At 44.9% G+C, this 17,751-nt stretch overlaps 1 protein-coding gene across 1 annotated transcript in view; it reads left to right on the top strand.

The window, feature by feature from the left end:
* The first annotated feature begins 9,992 nt into the window (after nt 1-9,992).
* Nucleotides 9,993-17,751, top strand: part of pde1a (phosphodiesterase 1A, calmodulin-dependent) — a 54,043-nt gene continuing 46,284 nt past the window's right edge. The window contains exons 1-2 of the mRNA XM_030787651.1: nt 9,993-10,093; nt 12,934-12,960. Coding sequence (XP_030643511.1) covers nt 9,993-10,093; nt 12,934-12,960 — 128 coding nt within the window. The remainder of the gene's footprint in view (nt 10,094-12,933; nt 12,961-17,751) is intronic.

Below are 17,751 nucleotides of genomic sequence, written 5' to 3'. Positions count from 1 at the left end.
TCAGTTGTTTCAAATGCAAATACAAAAGCAACAAATTCAGAATAATGAGCTGAGTGACAGTCAAGGACCAGAAAACACAGAGATTTTCTACTGGATTCTGTCATAATATCAACTATTATTGTATTGTTGAGGGTGAGTGTCCTGTGCGTGGGCAATATTGCCAAATGTACGAACTAATTGGCCATTAGTGGAATGACTAAGATCATCTGCCAGTCATAATCAATTTGTTCAAGCAATTTCTACCATTCTGTTTTTTTGTGAGTTCATAAAATTCTTTAGGAGAGAGAGAGGGGGGTGGCAGAGAGAGAGAGAGAGAGAGAGGTGGGGGAGCAGAGAGAGAGAGAGAGAGAGAGAGAGGTGGGGGGCCAGAGAGAAAGAGAGAGAGAGAGAGAGAGAGGTGGGGGGCAGAGAGAGAGAGAGAGAGAGAGAGAGAGAGGTGGGGGGCAGAAAGAGAGAGAGAGAGAGAGAGAGAGAGAGAGGTGGGGGGCAGAGAGAGAGAGAGAGAGAGGTGGGGGGGCAGAGAGAGAGAAAGAGAGAGAGAGAGAGGTGGGGGGCAGAGAGAGAGAGAGAGAGAGAGAGAGAGGTGAGGGGCAGAAAGAGAGAGAGAGAGAGAGAGAGAGAGGTGGGGGGCAGAGAGAGAGAGAGAGAGAGAGAGAGAGAGGTGGGGGGGCAGAGAGAAAGAGAGAGAGAGAGAGAGAGAGAGAGAGAGAGAGGTGGGGGGCAGAGAGAGAGAGAGAGAGAGAGAGAGAGAGAGAGGTGGGGGGGCAGAGAGAGAGAGAGAGAGAGAGAGAGAGAGGTGGGGGAGCAGAGAGAAAGAGAGAGAGAGAGAGAGAGAGGTGGGGGAGCAGAGAGAAAGAGAGAGAGAGAGAGAGAGAGAGAGAGAGAGAGAGAGAGAGGTGGGGGGCAGAGAGAGAGAGAGAGAGAGAGAGGTGGGGGAGCAGAGAGAGAGAGAGAGAGAGAGAAAGAGAGAGAGAGAGAGAGAGAGGTGGGGGGCAGAGAGAGAGAGAGAGAGAGAGAGAGAGGTGGGGGGGCAGAGAGAGAGAGAGAGAAAGAGAGAGAGAGAGAGGTGGGGGGCAGAGAGAGAGAGAGAGAGAGGTGGGGGGCAGAGAGAGAGAGAGAGAGAGAGAGAGAGAGGTGGGGGGGCAGAGAGAGAGAGAGAGAGATAGAGAGAGGTGGGGGAGCAGAGAGAGAGAGAGAGAGAGAGAGAGAGGTGGGGGAGCAGAGAGAGAGAGAGAGAGAGAGAGAGAGAGAGAGAGAGAGAGAGAGAGAGAGAGAGAGGTGGGGGGGCAGAGAGAGAGAGAGAGAGAGAGAGGTGGGGGGGCAGAGAGAGAGAGAGACTTCTTTATTCCTCCTTAGGATGATGTCATTCCTGTGCTTGGCCTGTAGAACTGCATCACAGTCATGCCAATTAAACTGAGTGCTTGTGAAAGCAGCCCTGTGCTGTGTCTGTCCACTCTGTGCCAGGCCTGTGCTGTGTCTGTCCACTCTGTGCCAGGCCTGTGCTGTGTCTGTCCACTCTGTGCCAGGCCTGTGCTGTGTCTGTCCACTCTGTGCCAGGCCTTTGTGTCTATTCACTCCCCACAGGACTTCAGCACATGCTGCAGTTAATGAAAAAGACAAGTGACCAGCCATACTGGACCTTTACATGGTGTAGAGTGCGGCTGGTGTCCTCCGTGTAGTGATACCTGTGTTGTCTCAAAGACACCTTGAAAGAAGTTTCTGGGATTTTACTCCAATCAACGACCAAGATCCAGTCAAGAGTAACAAATTCTCATAAATTTCTTTCTCATATAGTGTATGAAACCTTTATGAAATGTGTTTGAATGCTCAGTTTGCTCTTGTCTGGTATACTTAAATCGCATAACAGTTATTCTGAGCACAGTTTTGTAAACAATGAATATCTCAGATAAATGAAGTATTAGCCTTGTCCTTACCTGGTTTAATGATCATACTTCACAAACCTGTTGGATGTAGATTTACGACAGGCGTCAAAGTCAGTTGACAGGTACCAGGATGCTTATGTTTGGAGTATGGATTTGTCTGTCCGTTTGTCTCTTTGCTTGTTTGTTTGTTTTAACAGCGGCAGTTGGTGGCAGCCATGAAGTGGAGACCATTGTTTGGGGCTGGTGCCTTTGGGACATTATCAATAACTAATGAGCCAAAGCCAGACACTTCTGTCCTTTGTTAAATTGGCCAAGTGCCTGTTTACACTGTGGAGTGACACACGTAAGGGCTTAACCCGTCAGTCACTAGCTTTCCTCTGTCCCACATTAAACAGAGTTGATTACACTGAACTGGCCATTCACATCTGTTTCTCTGATGTGCTTTTGATACTTTTTTAAAATTAGTTAAAATATTGTCAGGTTATTTTAACCATGTATTTCACGTTTTGTAGTCAGACGTGTTATTCAGTTGGTATGTGTAACACATTATTGATACTTACATGGTGTGCCTTAATACCTAGGGAGTCGCCTACATAGGCAGCTGTCTTGGTAGGTAGCATTTTAGCAGAAATGGAACCATATAAGACACTTCACTGTGGCACTCCAGTTAGGCAGTGATTACACCACCCATCACTGTCACTCTCTGCATGTGACGACTGTTTATGTACCTCAGCGCCAGCGTCTGTCAAAGTCTGATAACCATGGAACTTATTCTTGTGTCGAAGTCTGATAACCATGGAACTTATTCTTGTGTCGAAGTGTTATAACCATAGAACCTATTCTTGTTTCGAAGTGTGATAGCCATGGAATTTATTCTTGTGTCGAAGTGTTATAACCATGGAACTTATTCTTACGTCAGAGTGTTATAACCATAGAACTTATTCTTGTGTCAAAGTGTTATAACCATAGAACTTATTCTTGTGTCAGAGTGTGATAACCATAGAACTTATTCTTGTGTCGAAGTGTTATAACCATAGAACTTATTCTTGTGTCGAAGTGTGATAACCATGGAACGTATTCTTGTGTCAAAGTGTGATAACCATAGAACTTATTCTTGTGTCAGAGTGTGATAACCATAGAACTTATTCGTACTGTTTCTTTGGCATTTATAGGAGCACAAATGAATCCACATAATTCTGGCTATTTATCCAAGACCACCTCACATATCTGGGACAGAAATCTACAGTCAACAATAGGATCGTTACAACCTACCGCCAGCTAGCTAAGCTAACTGGTTAGTTGGCCATTTGAAATGATAACTTGAGGTGACAGAGCTGGGTAGTGTGCTAATCTGCATTCAAATGTGGCTAAAATAAGAATCTTCAGCAGGCAACATATTTAAAACCCATTACGTCTGTGTGTGACGTTTGCATGCTTCTACCTTTAGAGCTGGATGCAGTGTGAGCGCGATTTAGTTGATGCCATCGTTTTCAAGACCCATGACCGATGAAATGCATCTGATTTGCTGAAATACACGTGAGGAGAACGAAATGCTTTGTTTATTTTTAGCCCGTCTTAGCCTCTTAGTCTCCGTTTGGACCGAAAAACCGTTTTTAAGGTTGCGCCTCAGACAGTGACAATGGCTGACGACCTGAGTGAGGGGAGAGACACTGATGCACTGTCTTCGCTCAGGAAAACAAGCAAAGCATTTCATGCTGAATACAAACAAACAAACAAAAACAAACATTTCGCCTTCCCCACATGTATTTCAGTGACTCAGATGCATTTCATTGGTCACGGGTCTTGAAAATGATGACATCATCTAGAACGCGCTCACATCACATCTGACTCTGCAGGGAGAGGAATGCAAACGTGGCACACGGTCTTAAAGGGATCACGCAATCTGCCGGTCTGCAACCCCCCCCCCCCCCCACCACCACCACTGCGCCAGTCAAATTATGCTCGGTGCTTGTGTCACCTGCCAGGTGAAAATAGTAACATTTTAAGCAAGTTTTTGCAGGTGGGGACGCTTAATATTCTAGAGTCTTGAATAAAATGTTACTATTTTCACCTAGTGAGTGACAGAAGCACCAAGCATAATTTGACTGGTGCCGTGGCAGCAGCAGTTACAATTGTTACTATTTTCAAAGCAAGAAGTTCAGTCAAGGGGGCGGGGACCTGGCAGTTTCCTCACCCCGCCCCTCCGCCGATTCGCGGACCAGAGTTTGAGAAATGCTGGGTTAAAGTATATCGTGGACTCTTCTCCTCAGGTGCCTCATACTGTCATTGTACACAGCTGTAGTTTAGTCACCACAATGACTACGAGTTGTTGAGTTCTGTCTGCCTAGACCAGAGCAGTGTGTCTAATCTTACCTTCTGAAAAATCAGAAGTCACGAAGGAACAGTTGTTCTCCATAACGACAGACGTCACAGCCTCAAAGATTTGGGGCAGCCTTGGTGTCAGGGGCGTGCATTTGGTGACTTGTAGTGCTCCCCCTGTTGGGAGCTCACTGGATTTTGAGACACACCCATTGTTTTCGCCATTTGTTTCTCTCCTGAGCCAATATCCGCTTAAATGCCCCCACATGACAGACAGGATATTTGCTTTTCGCTTATTGCTCTCTGTGGATGAGTCTCCATGGTGACAGTCTTTGGCCGTTGCATTAGGTAGTCCGCATAAAGACGTATCATCAGGAGCTGCAGTCTCCAGAGAAAACACTAAGTTCCCCCAGAGGCATGAGCAAAACAGACCCACCAAATATCTGTCCTCAGCTCCATGGCACTTACATCACATAAGCCAGGTATTACTATTCCTCCTGGATCACACACCTGCAAGGTTTTGTTCTAATCCCAATGTGACACACTTCAAATGAGTATTCCAAGACTTATTAAAAGCCTGAGTTTGTGAATCAATAATGGGTCATTTTTTGGAGGGATGGTGTGGACGGCAGCAGGAGTGAAGTGCTGGTCTCCTCCTCTTCCTCAGCGTCACGACTGAAACACACTCAGCCCCGCCCAAGGTGTCCATCTGGTTTTCAGTACACAACCCAACTGATTGCAGCATGATTACTACAACATTTAAGTTTTGGGAAGAGAACAGGAATTTGCTATTTATCTTTCTGTTTGGCTCTTCTTGGTATTAATATAAATGAGCAATTAGGCTGTCACAGAGGCATGATTTAGAAGGCGTGTAATTAAATCAGAATGTGAGCGGGAAGCTAGAGGGAAAAAACGTAACCCAAGGTAGTAAGCACAGTCTGCAGAAGATAGATCAATGATTAGGTTTTAACCTTAACACAGCTGACAGCTAGTGTACAGTCAAACTGGAAAATACTGTTCAAAAGAAAGAACCTCTGTGGGAAAGAACTACATGTGGAACGTGCAATTGAAAAATGATTCTGCTCATAATTTCATTGGATCTCATACACACATGCTTTGTGGAGATATGTAAGCTCAAACAGCAATGACCCTGAAGCTCCTACTGGATAATGCAAGTGGAGAGGACTTAACACACGCTTCAGAGTGTCACGTGTGCCATGCATCCGGTGTCTGTTAATGCACCCGGTTTTTGTTTTGTTTTTGTTGTCTCTATACTCTGTGTCCTAACAGTGGAGACAGTGCAGGGTTTTGGGGGCTCTGACAGTGGAGAGAGTGCAGGGTTTTGGGGGTGTAACAGTGGAGAGAGTGCAGGGTTTTAGGGGCTCTGACAGTGGAGAGAGTGCAGGGTTTTGGAGGCTCTGACAGTGGAGAGAGTGCAGGGTTTTGGGGGCTCTGACAGTGGAGAGAGTGCAGGGTTTTGGGGGCTCTGACAGTGGAGAGAGTGCAGGGTTTTGGGGGCTCTGACAGTGGAGAGAGTGCAGGGTTTTGGGGGCTCTGACAGTGGAGACAGTGCAGGGTTTTGGGGGCTCTGACAGTGGAGAGAGTGCAGGGTTTTGGGGGCTCTGACAGTGGAGAGAGTGCAGGGTTTTGGGGGCTCTGACAGTGGAGAGAGTGCAGGGTTTTGGGGGTGTAACAGTGGGGAGAGAGTGCAGGGTTTTGGGGGCTCTGACAGTGGAGAGAGTGCAGGGTTTTGGGGGCTCTGGCAGTGGAGAGAGTGCAGGGTTTTGGGGGTGTAACAGTGGCGAGAGAGTGCAGGGTTTTGGGGGTGTAACAGTGGCGAGAGAGTGCAGGGTTTTGGTGGCTCTGACAGTGGAGAGAGTGCAGGGTTTTGGGGGCTCTGGCAGTGGAGAGAGTGCAGGGTTTTGGGGGTGTAACAGTGGTGAGAGTGCAGGGTTTTGGGGGCTCTGACAGTGGAGACAGTGCAGGGTTTTGGGGGCTCTGACAGTGGAGAGAGTGCAGGGTTTTGGGGGTGTAACAGTGGAGAGAGTGCAGGGTTTTGGGGGCTCTAACGTGTCCCATGATGTGTGGTGTAAAGGGATTTGTAGTGTGACCAGAAGTGACCTGACATATCTGCACAGTGACAGCCCCTCGGTATTGGGCTTGTCAGATGCATTAACTTCCGTGTTTTTTCTACACTGTGAGGATGAATATAGTTAAAAGGCTCTTAAAGCTCAATTTAATTAAAAGGACGAGCTAGGAGGGCAAACCCACACAGTGCGATAACAATAACTTGTCTGCTGACGGCTGTTCCGCACTGACGTCAAAACCATGTGTCTGTTAATACACAGGTGAGAACGAAGCTTCAGAATTAATCTCTACAGAAGACACAGCCACACACATGAAAGGTGTGTCAGTGGGTTTGCAGAAAGATGGTTCTGTGTGGATAGATCTCTCTTGACTGGTAGACAGGCATGAGCAGAGACATAACACTGCACATCAGAAGAACTTGACCAGTAACACGACTGACCTGTGAAAGGCTCTCTGATGAAGAGCAATATAACCTCTGTGTGTGTGTGTGTGTGTGTGTGTATGTGTGTGCGTGTGTGGAAATTTACTTACCATCTAGCCTTGTCAGGAATTTCACTCGCCATATTAGATGAAGGCGAAATATTCACCACTTCAACTGGGCCCGGTGTTTTCAGATTCTCTCACACTGACTGGAGGACTCTGGACCATAGTTCTGTGAAATGCACTTGTTTTGCCGATTTCCACGCGTCTGTCTTTCTCTAAAGGAATCCACTGCTCTGAATTCTGTGGCAGAATTGTTTTAGACGCTCATTTGTGAAATCATTTTGTGGGTAATTGATGCTCCAGCCAAACACTGTATCCCAACACGTTTTCCTGCTTGACGGTCAGTGAGGCTCTGTCAGTGAGCGTGTTTGTAGATGAGCTGTCAGATGGCTGCCATGGTGACCAAACTCACTCATGAGTCATTGTTGTGTGGTACATTCACAACCTGTCTTGTTTACCTGAATGTGGTCATTTTTTGAAATTACTACCCAATCTCTTCATCTTTATTGTCTCATGTGGAGATATTTTATGGAGTAAAATGGATGAAACTGAATGACTGTGAGGTGGACCTTCACTGTTTACATTCCTCTGTAGCATTTTCAATGATGTTTCCTCAGTAATAACATTAATAGAAACAACAACAATAAGAATAATAATAATAACAATAAGCTTTATTAGTATTTTAAACATACATTTGGCAAAATGCTTTACAGAGAAGAGATGGTTTAAAGCAGACCTGTGAGTTTTCAGCTGAATGTTTGGGGCTGTGGGCTCTAGTGCAGATATGGAGTGTGTCAGTGTACATAAAGTCAGGCATGGCTGTGATGTCCGTAGTCTCTGAAGAACTGTTAAGATTATTGATCCTCTGCCGATACAGTTTGATGTGCATCGTGAATGCGGCCAGTCTTGGTTGAGGTAATAGAAATGGCCCTGTTTTCTTTACTGCTCAGCACTTAATGGCACATCAAGCCTCTTCCAGAGCTGCCGAGTCCCTTCTCTTCCAGCCGTAATCACTCCCCGCATAGCCGTTTGTGTAGTGAGGCAATGTGCGTTGCCATGGCAACCCTTCTCATCAATCACCATTTTAGAGCAGAGAGTGAATATGACTAATGTTTTATTTACATGCTCTGTGTGCGCGTACGATCCTGGTTTATGTATTTCATTTTTGAAATATGAAACAATATACAACAAATGGACTAATTCTCTCCCTCGTTACCCACTCACGAGTCTCCTAACCAACGGCACTAACGTGCTATTTCATAAAGACGAGAAAAACAAAGCTGTAACCAGGAGTGTTTTTGGTTTTTATTGTATTTTATTTATTTATTTTTTTTATTGGCTTTGGTTTAATGACATTTCAACAAATCATCCATTAACTCTGATGCTTACGCCATAAAAAGTAGTAGCACTATTTTAGGCAGTAGATATTTTTCTCTATCTAATTGATATGATGTATTAAAATTCCCAGACCATCTGTGAATTACCACATAGTACTGATGCTCATTGTATCAGACTAGAGCTGAAATTTTATGCCACACTTATACTAAGACGCAGGACAAACTTATCATGTAAGTGATGTGCTACAATGATTTAATGGAGGAAACATGCTGTTTTGTGCCCGTGCTAATTGTGAAATAATTAAGCTGATTTACATTATAGAGTATAATTGAATTGACAAGCATAATGAAGGAACTGATCATTAAAATTCAGTCTCTTCATGCAGAGAATGCTGGACCCTTTTCTCTAATGAACATTGCACATGTTTGGCGGCAGCTCTGGAGCAGATGACTGGGCAGATCTTGCATAACTAAATCCCGTCTCTGTGCTGTGTATTGTTTGTGTTGAGACTGGGATGAGAGGGAATGTGCCCCGTGCTTCTGGGGCAATGAATCCGCGGCAAGGCTGCCGGCGTCGGGCGCTTTTATCTCAAATTTACAGTGGTGCCGCTCCCAGCCCAAACCTGCCTCTCCTCCTCTCTCTCTCTCTGCCTCTCTCATCAGCCCCTCTCGCTCCACAATCATGAAATTTTCATCAGCACTTGCTATGCCGCTGCTACGCCGGAATGGGGGCCAGGTGCCGGGCGCTGCTGCTGGTCGAGGCGGGATGCCGGCGGTTGGGTTAATTTCATTACGACGCTTCTACGACGAGGAGCCGTTCACGGATTCCTCCATCCGTCTGCAGCCGTCTGCGTGGTTGAGCTGCCTGCCGTGTGCCATGTGAGCCGCACAGAAGAGCCATAACGCAGGCAAGGTGACGGGCTGTGTTTCAGCATCAGCAGCTGTTTGTACAGACGCAGGTCTGTGGGAAGCTGGATACGAGCCGTGGTACCGATGCTCTCGGCCTCCGGCTCCTGTGACTGAGGATGAGAGGACATGCGCCTCCCTCTCAGAGGTGCGGGCTGCCGTGTGGAGCGTTACAGAGCTGAGCGTGAGGAGAAGAGAGGGAGCCATGAGAAGAGCGGAGACCATCTGTTAGCATGACTCTCAGCCCAGTGTCAATCCACACGCATCTCTGACAACAGACATTACCCTCTGTTCCTTTAAGCTGCCTGGAGTATATGGTGTAAGCGTGTGTGTGTGTGTGTGTGTGCGTGTGTGCGTGTGTGTGTGCCTGTAAAAGCCTGTGTTTGATCAGGTATACTGTGCCATGAGGAGTCAAAACTCTCATTATCATAATCGAAAAATGAGTGTGTAGGTGAATGGGAGAGTGAGCGAGTGAGAGAGAGAGAAAGAGAGCGCGAGAGAGTGAGTGAGAGCGAGAGAACGAGAGAGAGAGAGAGCGCGAGAGAGTGAGTGAGAGGGAGAGAGAGAGAGAGAGAGTCAGAGACAGAGGGAGAGAGAGTCAGAGAGTGGATGCTTTCTAAACAGTCAGTGGGAGGTGTAGATGTGTCTGTTTCAGAGAAGGAGATAAATATTCAGTGAGGAGCAGAGACGGAGAGGGAGAGAGCGCAGGGACATCAGTGAGTGACAGAGCGCAGTGCTGAGGGGGGTGTGTGTGTGTGTGTGTGTGCGGTAGGTGCAGGCAGTTCTGTGAGGAGCATAGCTGTGCTCTGACACGCTGACCGGCTGATGCGCGAGAGACCCAGAGACAGAGGCGACATCGGCAGCAGTTGGGAGACGTGTGCCGCCCGGTGTAGAGGGGATGCTCTGAACACCAGCCTGAACGCCGACCACACGCTGTTCCTTACACTCACTTGACCCTCAACACACCGCAGCCGGCATGGATTCTCTGCTTAGTGAAGTGGACGGGCTAGAGGACAACTCCCTAAAGTACCCAAAGAACGAGCAGACGGAGAAAATGTGGATGAGACTCAGAGGAATGTAAGTTCTTTGTCTACTGATTGATTTTTAATTTATTCGGATGTTTAACTTGCGTAGATGCAGGTGACGGGTCTTGTAGAGCCCTGGTTGCTGATATGTAAATCAAAGGAGTTTGCACTGGGACAGGTGGAAAGAACTGTTTATGAGCAGTGTACTGATGTGTACTGCAGAATATGTAAAGACAGGTAACTATGGCAACTTTCATGGACCTGTGCTATTTCAATAGCACATTACTGGAATCTCTTGTGTGCAGTTTTATGCTTAGAATTAATAACAGAAGTATCTTTTGAAAAACAGTCTTCTTATGGTTATATCAGTATATTTCTGAAGTTTTTTTTCCCCCAACACTAAACAATGTGTCAGTACAAAGATTCATCTCATTCATATCCGTCTGATACGATTTTATCCATATTTCATATCTGTCTGATATGATTTTTGCTTTTGTTGCTTCATCTCATTATTTTTAGATTTGTGTTAATGCATTACCTATGACCTGAGATGTTTTCGTGTGGGATTTTGTTTGTTTATTTATTTATTTTGGAAGAGCTTACTCAGTTGCAGAGCAATAATATTAGAGAGACTGTAATCAGAGGCGTATTATTCGCAGATTTCAGATGATTTCATGAAGTCACAGCTCTGTTGTTGTCAGCCTCTCCAATACACTTCCTCTCTCACTGGATGCTCATAAGTGTGGATGCTTTAAAGGTTTGTACATAGATTATTGGACAGAGTTTGTTGATTAATGGCTATTCCCGTTGCTTTTTTGGCAATAATCCGAAGGGTTTCTTTTAGTTCTATGCCATGGTAAGGTTTCAATAAACCTACTTAAAATAACAAGGCTCCTGTACCCGAAGGCTGACAGTGCCGCCCGTAAAATGTTCCTGGAGCCGTCCACATTCGGGGGTTGACAGGAGAGTTGGGCTCCCGTTAGCACTAGTTATGTGGGAGGAACTGAGACCTCGCACTGGTCAGAATGAAAACGGATGTCAATCTAACTCTTTCTAAAAAACCTGTTTAGATAAAACCACCTGGTCTTTACTCAGAACAAAGCAAAACAAAAACCAGTCCATTTTCTGTATCATGAAGACTGAATAGATCACTCTGAAACATGTCAATATGACTGCCTGCATAGTCAGAGGGTAAATCAGCCATTGGACGGCTGCATTTCTCATCCTCACATGGAGCTCCATGTCCAACAGTAACAGACAAGTGAGAGCAGGCCTGTAACTGCCTCCATCCGTCAGGTGGAACGCTGAGAGTGGGTTGCTATGGCATCCGCTGGTGCATAGGCCCGCACTCGATAGCTGCCTGATCCACACTGGAGTGGTTATGGGAATGACTGACTTGTTGATCCAGGGATTAAGCAAGGCAGGACCAGCATGCTGCCCATCAGCCCTGAGACAGGGCGTGTCCACTCTGTTCATTCATGCCTGAGCTTTGGGCAGGGCTGAGAGAGCTGCACTCATTCAGAGCCTTGACAAGTCTGCTGGTAACACTGGTAACACTGGTTCACTTAGTGTCACCGAGTGTGGTCTCTACAGATTTTCAATTGTTAGAATACCCTTCATTCAAAAACTCCTGTTCTGAAATTCAGTTTTTGCAGTGTTACATTTAATGACTGGTGAAATGTACCCTCGTCTCATTGGTCTGCAGTTGTATGAGTTACAGTCCTAACTACAGTTCCATCTCTGTTACAGTCCTAACCACAGTTCCATCATTGTTACAGTCCTACCCACAGTTCCATCTCTGTTACAGTCCTACCCACAGTTCCATCGCTGTTACAGTCTTAACCACAGTTCCATCTCTGTTACAGTCCTACCCACAGTTCCATCTCTGTTACAGTCCTAACCACAGTTCCATCTCTGTTACAGTCCTACCCACAGTTCCATCGCTGTTACAGTCTTAACCACAGTTCCATTGCTGTCACAGTCCTAACCACAGTTCCATCGCTGTCACAGTCCTAACCACAGTTCCATCGCTGTTACAATCCTAACCACAGTTCCATCTCTGTTACAGTCCTAACCACAGTTCCATATCTGTTACAGTCCTCACCACAGTTCCATCACTGTTACAGTCCTACCCACAGTTCCATCTCTGTTACAGTCCTACCCACAGTTCCATCTCTGTTACAGTCCTACCCACAGTTCCATCTCTGTTACAGTCCTACCCACAGTTCCATCTCTGTTACAGTCCTAACCACAGTTCCATCTCTGTTACAGTCCTAACCACAGTTCCATCTCTGTTACAGTCCTAACCACAGTTCCATATCTGTTACAGTCCTCACCACAGTTCCATCACTGTTACAGTCCTACCCACAGTTCCATCTCTGTTACAGTCCTAACCACAGTTCCATCTCTGTTAGCACTAGTGGCCCTTTAGGCATGTTCACATTAACCATTTGGGTTTTTTCTCTTTATGAAATAAGCAAAGGCAGAAAACCGAGAGTTTGTGCTTGTCTAGAATTATTATACACACAGTACTAGTGAATGTGTGAAGAATGAGATGGTTTCAAATGACTTTTCACTTGCTTCATATAATGGGACATTTTATGGACAGAGGCTTGTATGACTATTCTGCTGCTGTGTAATATTCTGGTGTGTGAATGTGAGAATTCCTGTTTCATGCCTGAGACGTTAGTGTGATTTCACACTCTCTGAGGCATCCTGCTGCTGGCTCCGTCAGCACCATCCCCTGCCCCGCAGTCTGAGCACGGTGCCCAGTGACTAATCTGAGTCTCCCTGATGGTGATTACAGATTACAGCAAACACAACAAGGCCCCGGAAATGCTCCGTACATAGAGACTGTGTGCTAATCTTCTGTGCTTCTGTCTTGTTTTGCAGGCAGAAGTACAAAAACACCTCTCAAAGGTAAGAGTTCCATTCAATCTTTCATGTTTCATCACAGCTGACTTCTCACTGAAGTACAGAGCCCAGCAGAACACTGTCACATATTTTATTAAACATTTGACGTTTGTGCTTTGGAAAATATCAGCGTTTCAGACACCAGATGTTTTTTATATCCTGATGTGGACAGCCACTGACAGCAGTGTCACTGGGGTAGTGTTTTCATTCATTCTCTGGAAAATGAATTCTCCTCTCCACCATTGTTGATACATAATTACCATAATGGTGAGATTGTTTCCTCATTAACAAACAAATTAAACAGGGGGACCCTGTCTGGACAGGCATTCCTCACTAGATATATAACAGTATATATATATATATAGAGAGAGAGAGAGAGAGAGAGAGATGTGTGCATACATGTACTGTGTGCAGAGAGACAGCTCCGTGGGAATCTCTGGGCCACAGTGATGTGAAGAGGTTATTAATATGCAAAGCATCCAGATAATGGTGTGAAAGAGGCCTGCGTTTCTTCTCTTTGTAGTGTGCAGGTGTGTGTGTGTGTGTGTGTGTGTGTATGTGTGTGTGTGTGTGTGTGTGTGTGTGTGTGTGTGTACGTGTGTGTGTACATTCATATATAGTATCTCTGATTTTGAAGAGCTCTAATGGTTTCTGTCTCCCCTTTGTAAATGTTCTGTGGAAACTTCATATAGGGCTTGATCACAGGAGTTCAAGTTTGATGAAGTGGTCCTTACCTACACCCACCTGACTGGCTCAGCCAGGGAACACACTGCCTCCATAACCTGCATTTATGTAACAGGCGCTGAGGGGTGCTTTCCAACAGTGGCCTCCCTTCAGAGTCGAGCCCTGTGCTGTCAGTCAGCCAAACTGAAGGGTTTGGTCTCTGGAGGGTCTGACGACCAGTGTGCGTTGTTCCGCATTAAAATGCCGACCAGTGCGTGTTGTTTCATGTTCAACTCTCTCTTGGTTCCAGAACTGGGCTGGAATGTGCTAAAGAGCTGTAGTTATATATGAGTGTGTGATTCATATGTCAGACTGTAACTGCTTTAGAACAGGTTAATGTGATTAACAGCACAAAACATTACAGCACCTCTTCTTAAACCTGCCGTGTGATCACTGAAGGAAGGGGAGGGTCATACCACACACACACACACACACACACACACACACACACACACACACACACACACACACACACACACAGCCTACTCCCCTTCTGCTCAGTACTGCGGTGGTCCACGGTGTGAGAATTTGTGGCTACATTTTTTGTGGGTTTCTGAGAGCTTAATGTAATTTATGTGGTCTTAATCATTAGCCAGTGAAGCTTTATTCATGGTGTATTTTTTGAGCGATGTATTTCTTTTAAGGTCGCGACTTTTTCTGCGATTGTTAAATGGACCTTTAAGAAGATAACTGTTATATACCATAACTTTTCTTGTAGAGAACAGTCTCCTTCAGATGACAGGGGAATAAGTTTCAGACATTTAAACTGAGAGATGGCATTCAAGCAATGCACTAACAAAGACTCAAACAGAGACAGAGATGTGAAAATGGTCAGAAGACTGTAATTCCACATTAGCAGAATCTTATAATTACCAAACTCTTCTCATTAATGTAGAGGACAACCATGCAAGATGGCATCTCTTTTAACAGTTCTCTCCTCTAATGTTACTTTAACGCGTTTCTAAACCTTTAAAAATTAGATCTGTAAGAATCACCATTCTAATGTGCCTTACCAAAATGTCACACTTTGTCCTGAGTTATCTTGTTCTCCTAATGATTCTGTTGGGAATGATAATCTCTTTGTCTTATCTCATTGCCTCTTAAAGAAATGGTACCATTGAGAATGAAAAGCAGATTAGTCTAAGTTCAAATAGTCAGTCAAATATCTTTTTACTCTTAAATTCAGTGGATTCCTCGCGGTGTGGACAGCACCCACCACACAAAGTCCGGACTATGTGTGAATATGTGTGGCACACATGCCTCATGAAAAACGGCTTAATTTTGTCTTAGGTTAGGTGTCAGAAACATTTTACAAGGAACAGCCAAGCAAACAAAACTTTAAGATTTTTTCTTTTTTCAAAAGAGCAACAAATTTCTGAAAATGAGGCTGTTGTAGCCCCTACAGTAGTACCTGTGAAGGCAGAGGGTGTAGTGTGCTTTCTAATGCCATGAAGCCCTATTCACGTTTACACTGTAAATGCAGCAGGAGTTACCTCACAAGATCTTCTTCATTAAATACTGCAGTCATGCACAATATTATATGGTTGCATCTAGCCACAGCTATTTTGAAGTTTGTACTTAATTTTGTCCATCAAAATGATACATTATGCTTTCATAAAGTATACCATTTTAACTTTCATGTTTCATGTATTAGAGCCTGTTCTGAAAAGAGACACATGGCTTAAGTAAAAAGCATTAAGCACACAACACAGCTGAAAGAGCAATTCCATCGTTTTCCTTTTAAATGTGATAGACATTGGGTGTGTATTAAGCAATGTGAACAGAAAATAAGCAGGTAAAATCAGTCTTTTTCTTTCCAGTTTAGGCCATACTTGTTAGTGCTGCAAAAGCTGGTCCCAGATCATGTGACATGTATGCATTCTGAGTGAGAGCAGTCAAATCAGAATAGAAAAATGTTCAGCGTTCCCCATGTGATTTTCCAGCTCTTTCCTTGGGGCCAGTTAATTTCCTAATAACTCTGTAATGGATTGACTGTGAAAAACACAGAGAATAGCAGCATCTGCAAAACTATAACGACTGTGAGGTCACAGATGTAATCAGTATTTGGGAGACACCTTTATTCAAACAGAATGCAAACAAGATGCCTTAGGGATGAGAAACGCCATCCAAGTGGCTTCCGTAATTACAGTGACAACATCACATCACATAGGTGTCATATTTTGGGGTTGTGCTTTTTTGGATGAATCAGGACTCACGGGACAGTAAGCCACCTGAGGGTTCACCTCAGAGGTATTCGCAGCACAAGGCCAGGTCGCTTTTTATTCCACACCGAAACTCAGGGACAGCCCAAAGCTTTAACCCGGTTGATCCAAGCAGAACATTTACAGTCTTTGAAGAAGATGGTTGAGAGAAGAGGGTTCAGAAGAAGAGGGTTTAAACATTTTAAAGTCGAGAGAACCCTGTTTGCCTTTGTGGAGTTAGGTCATTATTTAAGCCTTGTCTGTGAAATCATTCATTCTGCTGAGATCAGTTGGGCCCATTGTTGTCTGTTGAGTCTTTGTATGGTACATGCAGGTTCCCATCTGATAGAATATTAGTGTGTAGTTCTTGGGCTCCAAGAGTTGCCTTATACTGACTCGGAGAGGGTGATGTTTGAGCAGGTGATGTTTGAGGAGGTGATGTTTGAGCAGGTGATGTTTGAGGAGGTGATGTTTGAGCAGGTGATGTTTGAGCAGGTGATGTCTGAGGAGGTGATGTTTGAGCAGGTGATGTTTGAGGAGGTGATGTTTGAGCAGGTGATGTTTGAGGAGGTGATGTTTGAGGAGGTGATGTCTGAAGAGGTGATGTTTGAGCAGGTGATGTTTGAGGAGGTGATGTTTGAGGAGGTGATGTTTGAGGAGGTGATGTTTGAGATGTCCACAGACGACAGGACGGGGACGTCCAGGGTCTTCTTCCTTCGTTCCCTCTTTCTTTCCTTTTCTGTTTTCTAGAATGAACACCTACACTCTTTTCAGTGTAGGACAGAGAGAAACATGTCCTTTGAAATGTCTTTTGAAATGCTCCCTGACGCACATATCTTTACACTCGATCTGTACCTGCTGCCATGACACCACTGGAATCAGCAGAGAGAAATGATTAGGCTTAAGGTTACCGGAATAAGAAAACATTGTTTGATTCATGACATGAAATTTCATTAGTCTTTATTAGTCAGATTAGGAACATATGAGGAGCTTGGAATTTGTAGTCTGCTGTTTCTTTCCACATGTTTTCACCCAGGCCTCCCTGGCCATGTGACTTTTAACATTAAGAGCTGTACTGAATCGCACCCTAAGTACACTGCCCTTGTTTTCCTTATATGTTGTGTTTTTTGTGCCAGATCCTCTACTTTTGTATGTTCTCGAGTGAAGAAGTTCCGCTCCAGCAGTGTTACAGACATTTTCACTCTCCATCTTCTCCACGGTTGATAATACACACATTCAGTGTTTAGGAAGTGACTGAGGGTCATACGTGTTCGGTCATATTCAGCATGTCTGGTCACTGGGACTGTCTGTGGATTCAGTGACAGGGATGTAGTCTTCCACGACTGCCTGTGCTCTGCTTTATACTGTGTCCATTTCTCCTCAGTGGGCTCTAGGCAAAGTCCCTGAACTGCGTCTGAGCGTAGCGCTGTCATACCTCTGGCGTCTCCTGGCAACCGGGTGTATTCTCCTCTCAGCATTCCTGTTCGTTTCAGCCTGTCGAATAATGGACAGATTTAAATAAATAGGCAATTGTTCACAAAAAGTCACACAGGTCTGAAATGTGAATTTTACATGTTGTGCTGACAGGCTTTTAGTGAGTAGCGATGGCTTTTTTTTAATTCCCAGATTTGATAATAGCATGTTTCTATCTCTCTCTCTCTCCCTCTCTCTCACTTTCTCTGTGTGTGTGTGTCTGTGTGTGTGTATGTGTGTGTGGGAGGGAGAGGGAGACATGCTTTAATTCAGACAGTCATGTAGAGAAAAGCCTTATTTGTGGGGAAAAGTGTAGAATACTTGATTGGTGACAGAGAACACATCTTTAATCTGTCTATCTGAGAGAGAGCAGTGATGTTAAGGAAAATAACTCATGTAA

The sequence above is a fragment of the Chanos chanos genome, chromosome 10 (genome assembly GCF_902362185.1).
Source record: "Chanos chanos chromosome 10, fChaCha1.1, whole genome shotgun sequence".
NCBI lineage: Eukaryota > Metazoa > Chordata > Actinopteri > Gonorynchiformes > Chanidae > Chanos > Chanos chanos.
Note: the sequence above shows the minus strand (reverse complement) of the source record. Positions and strands in the feature narration are given on the sequence as shown.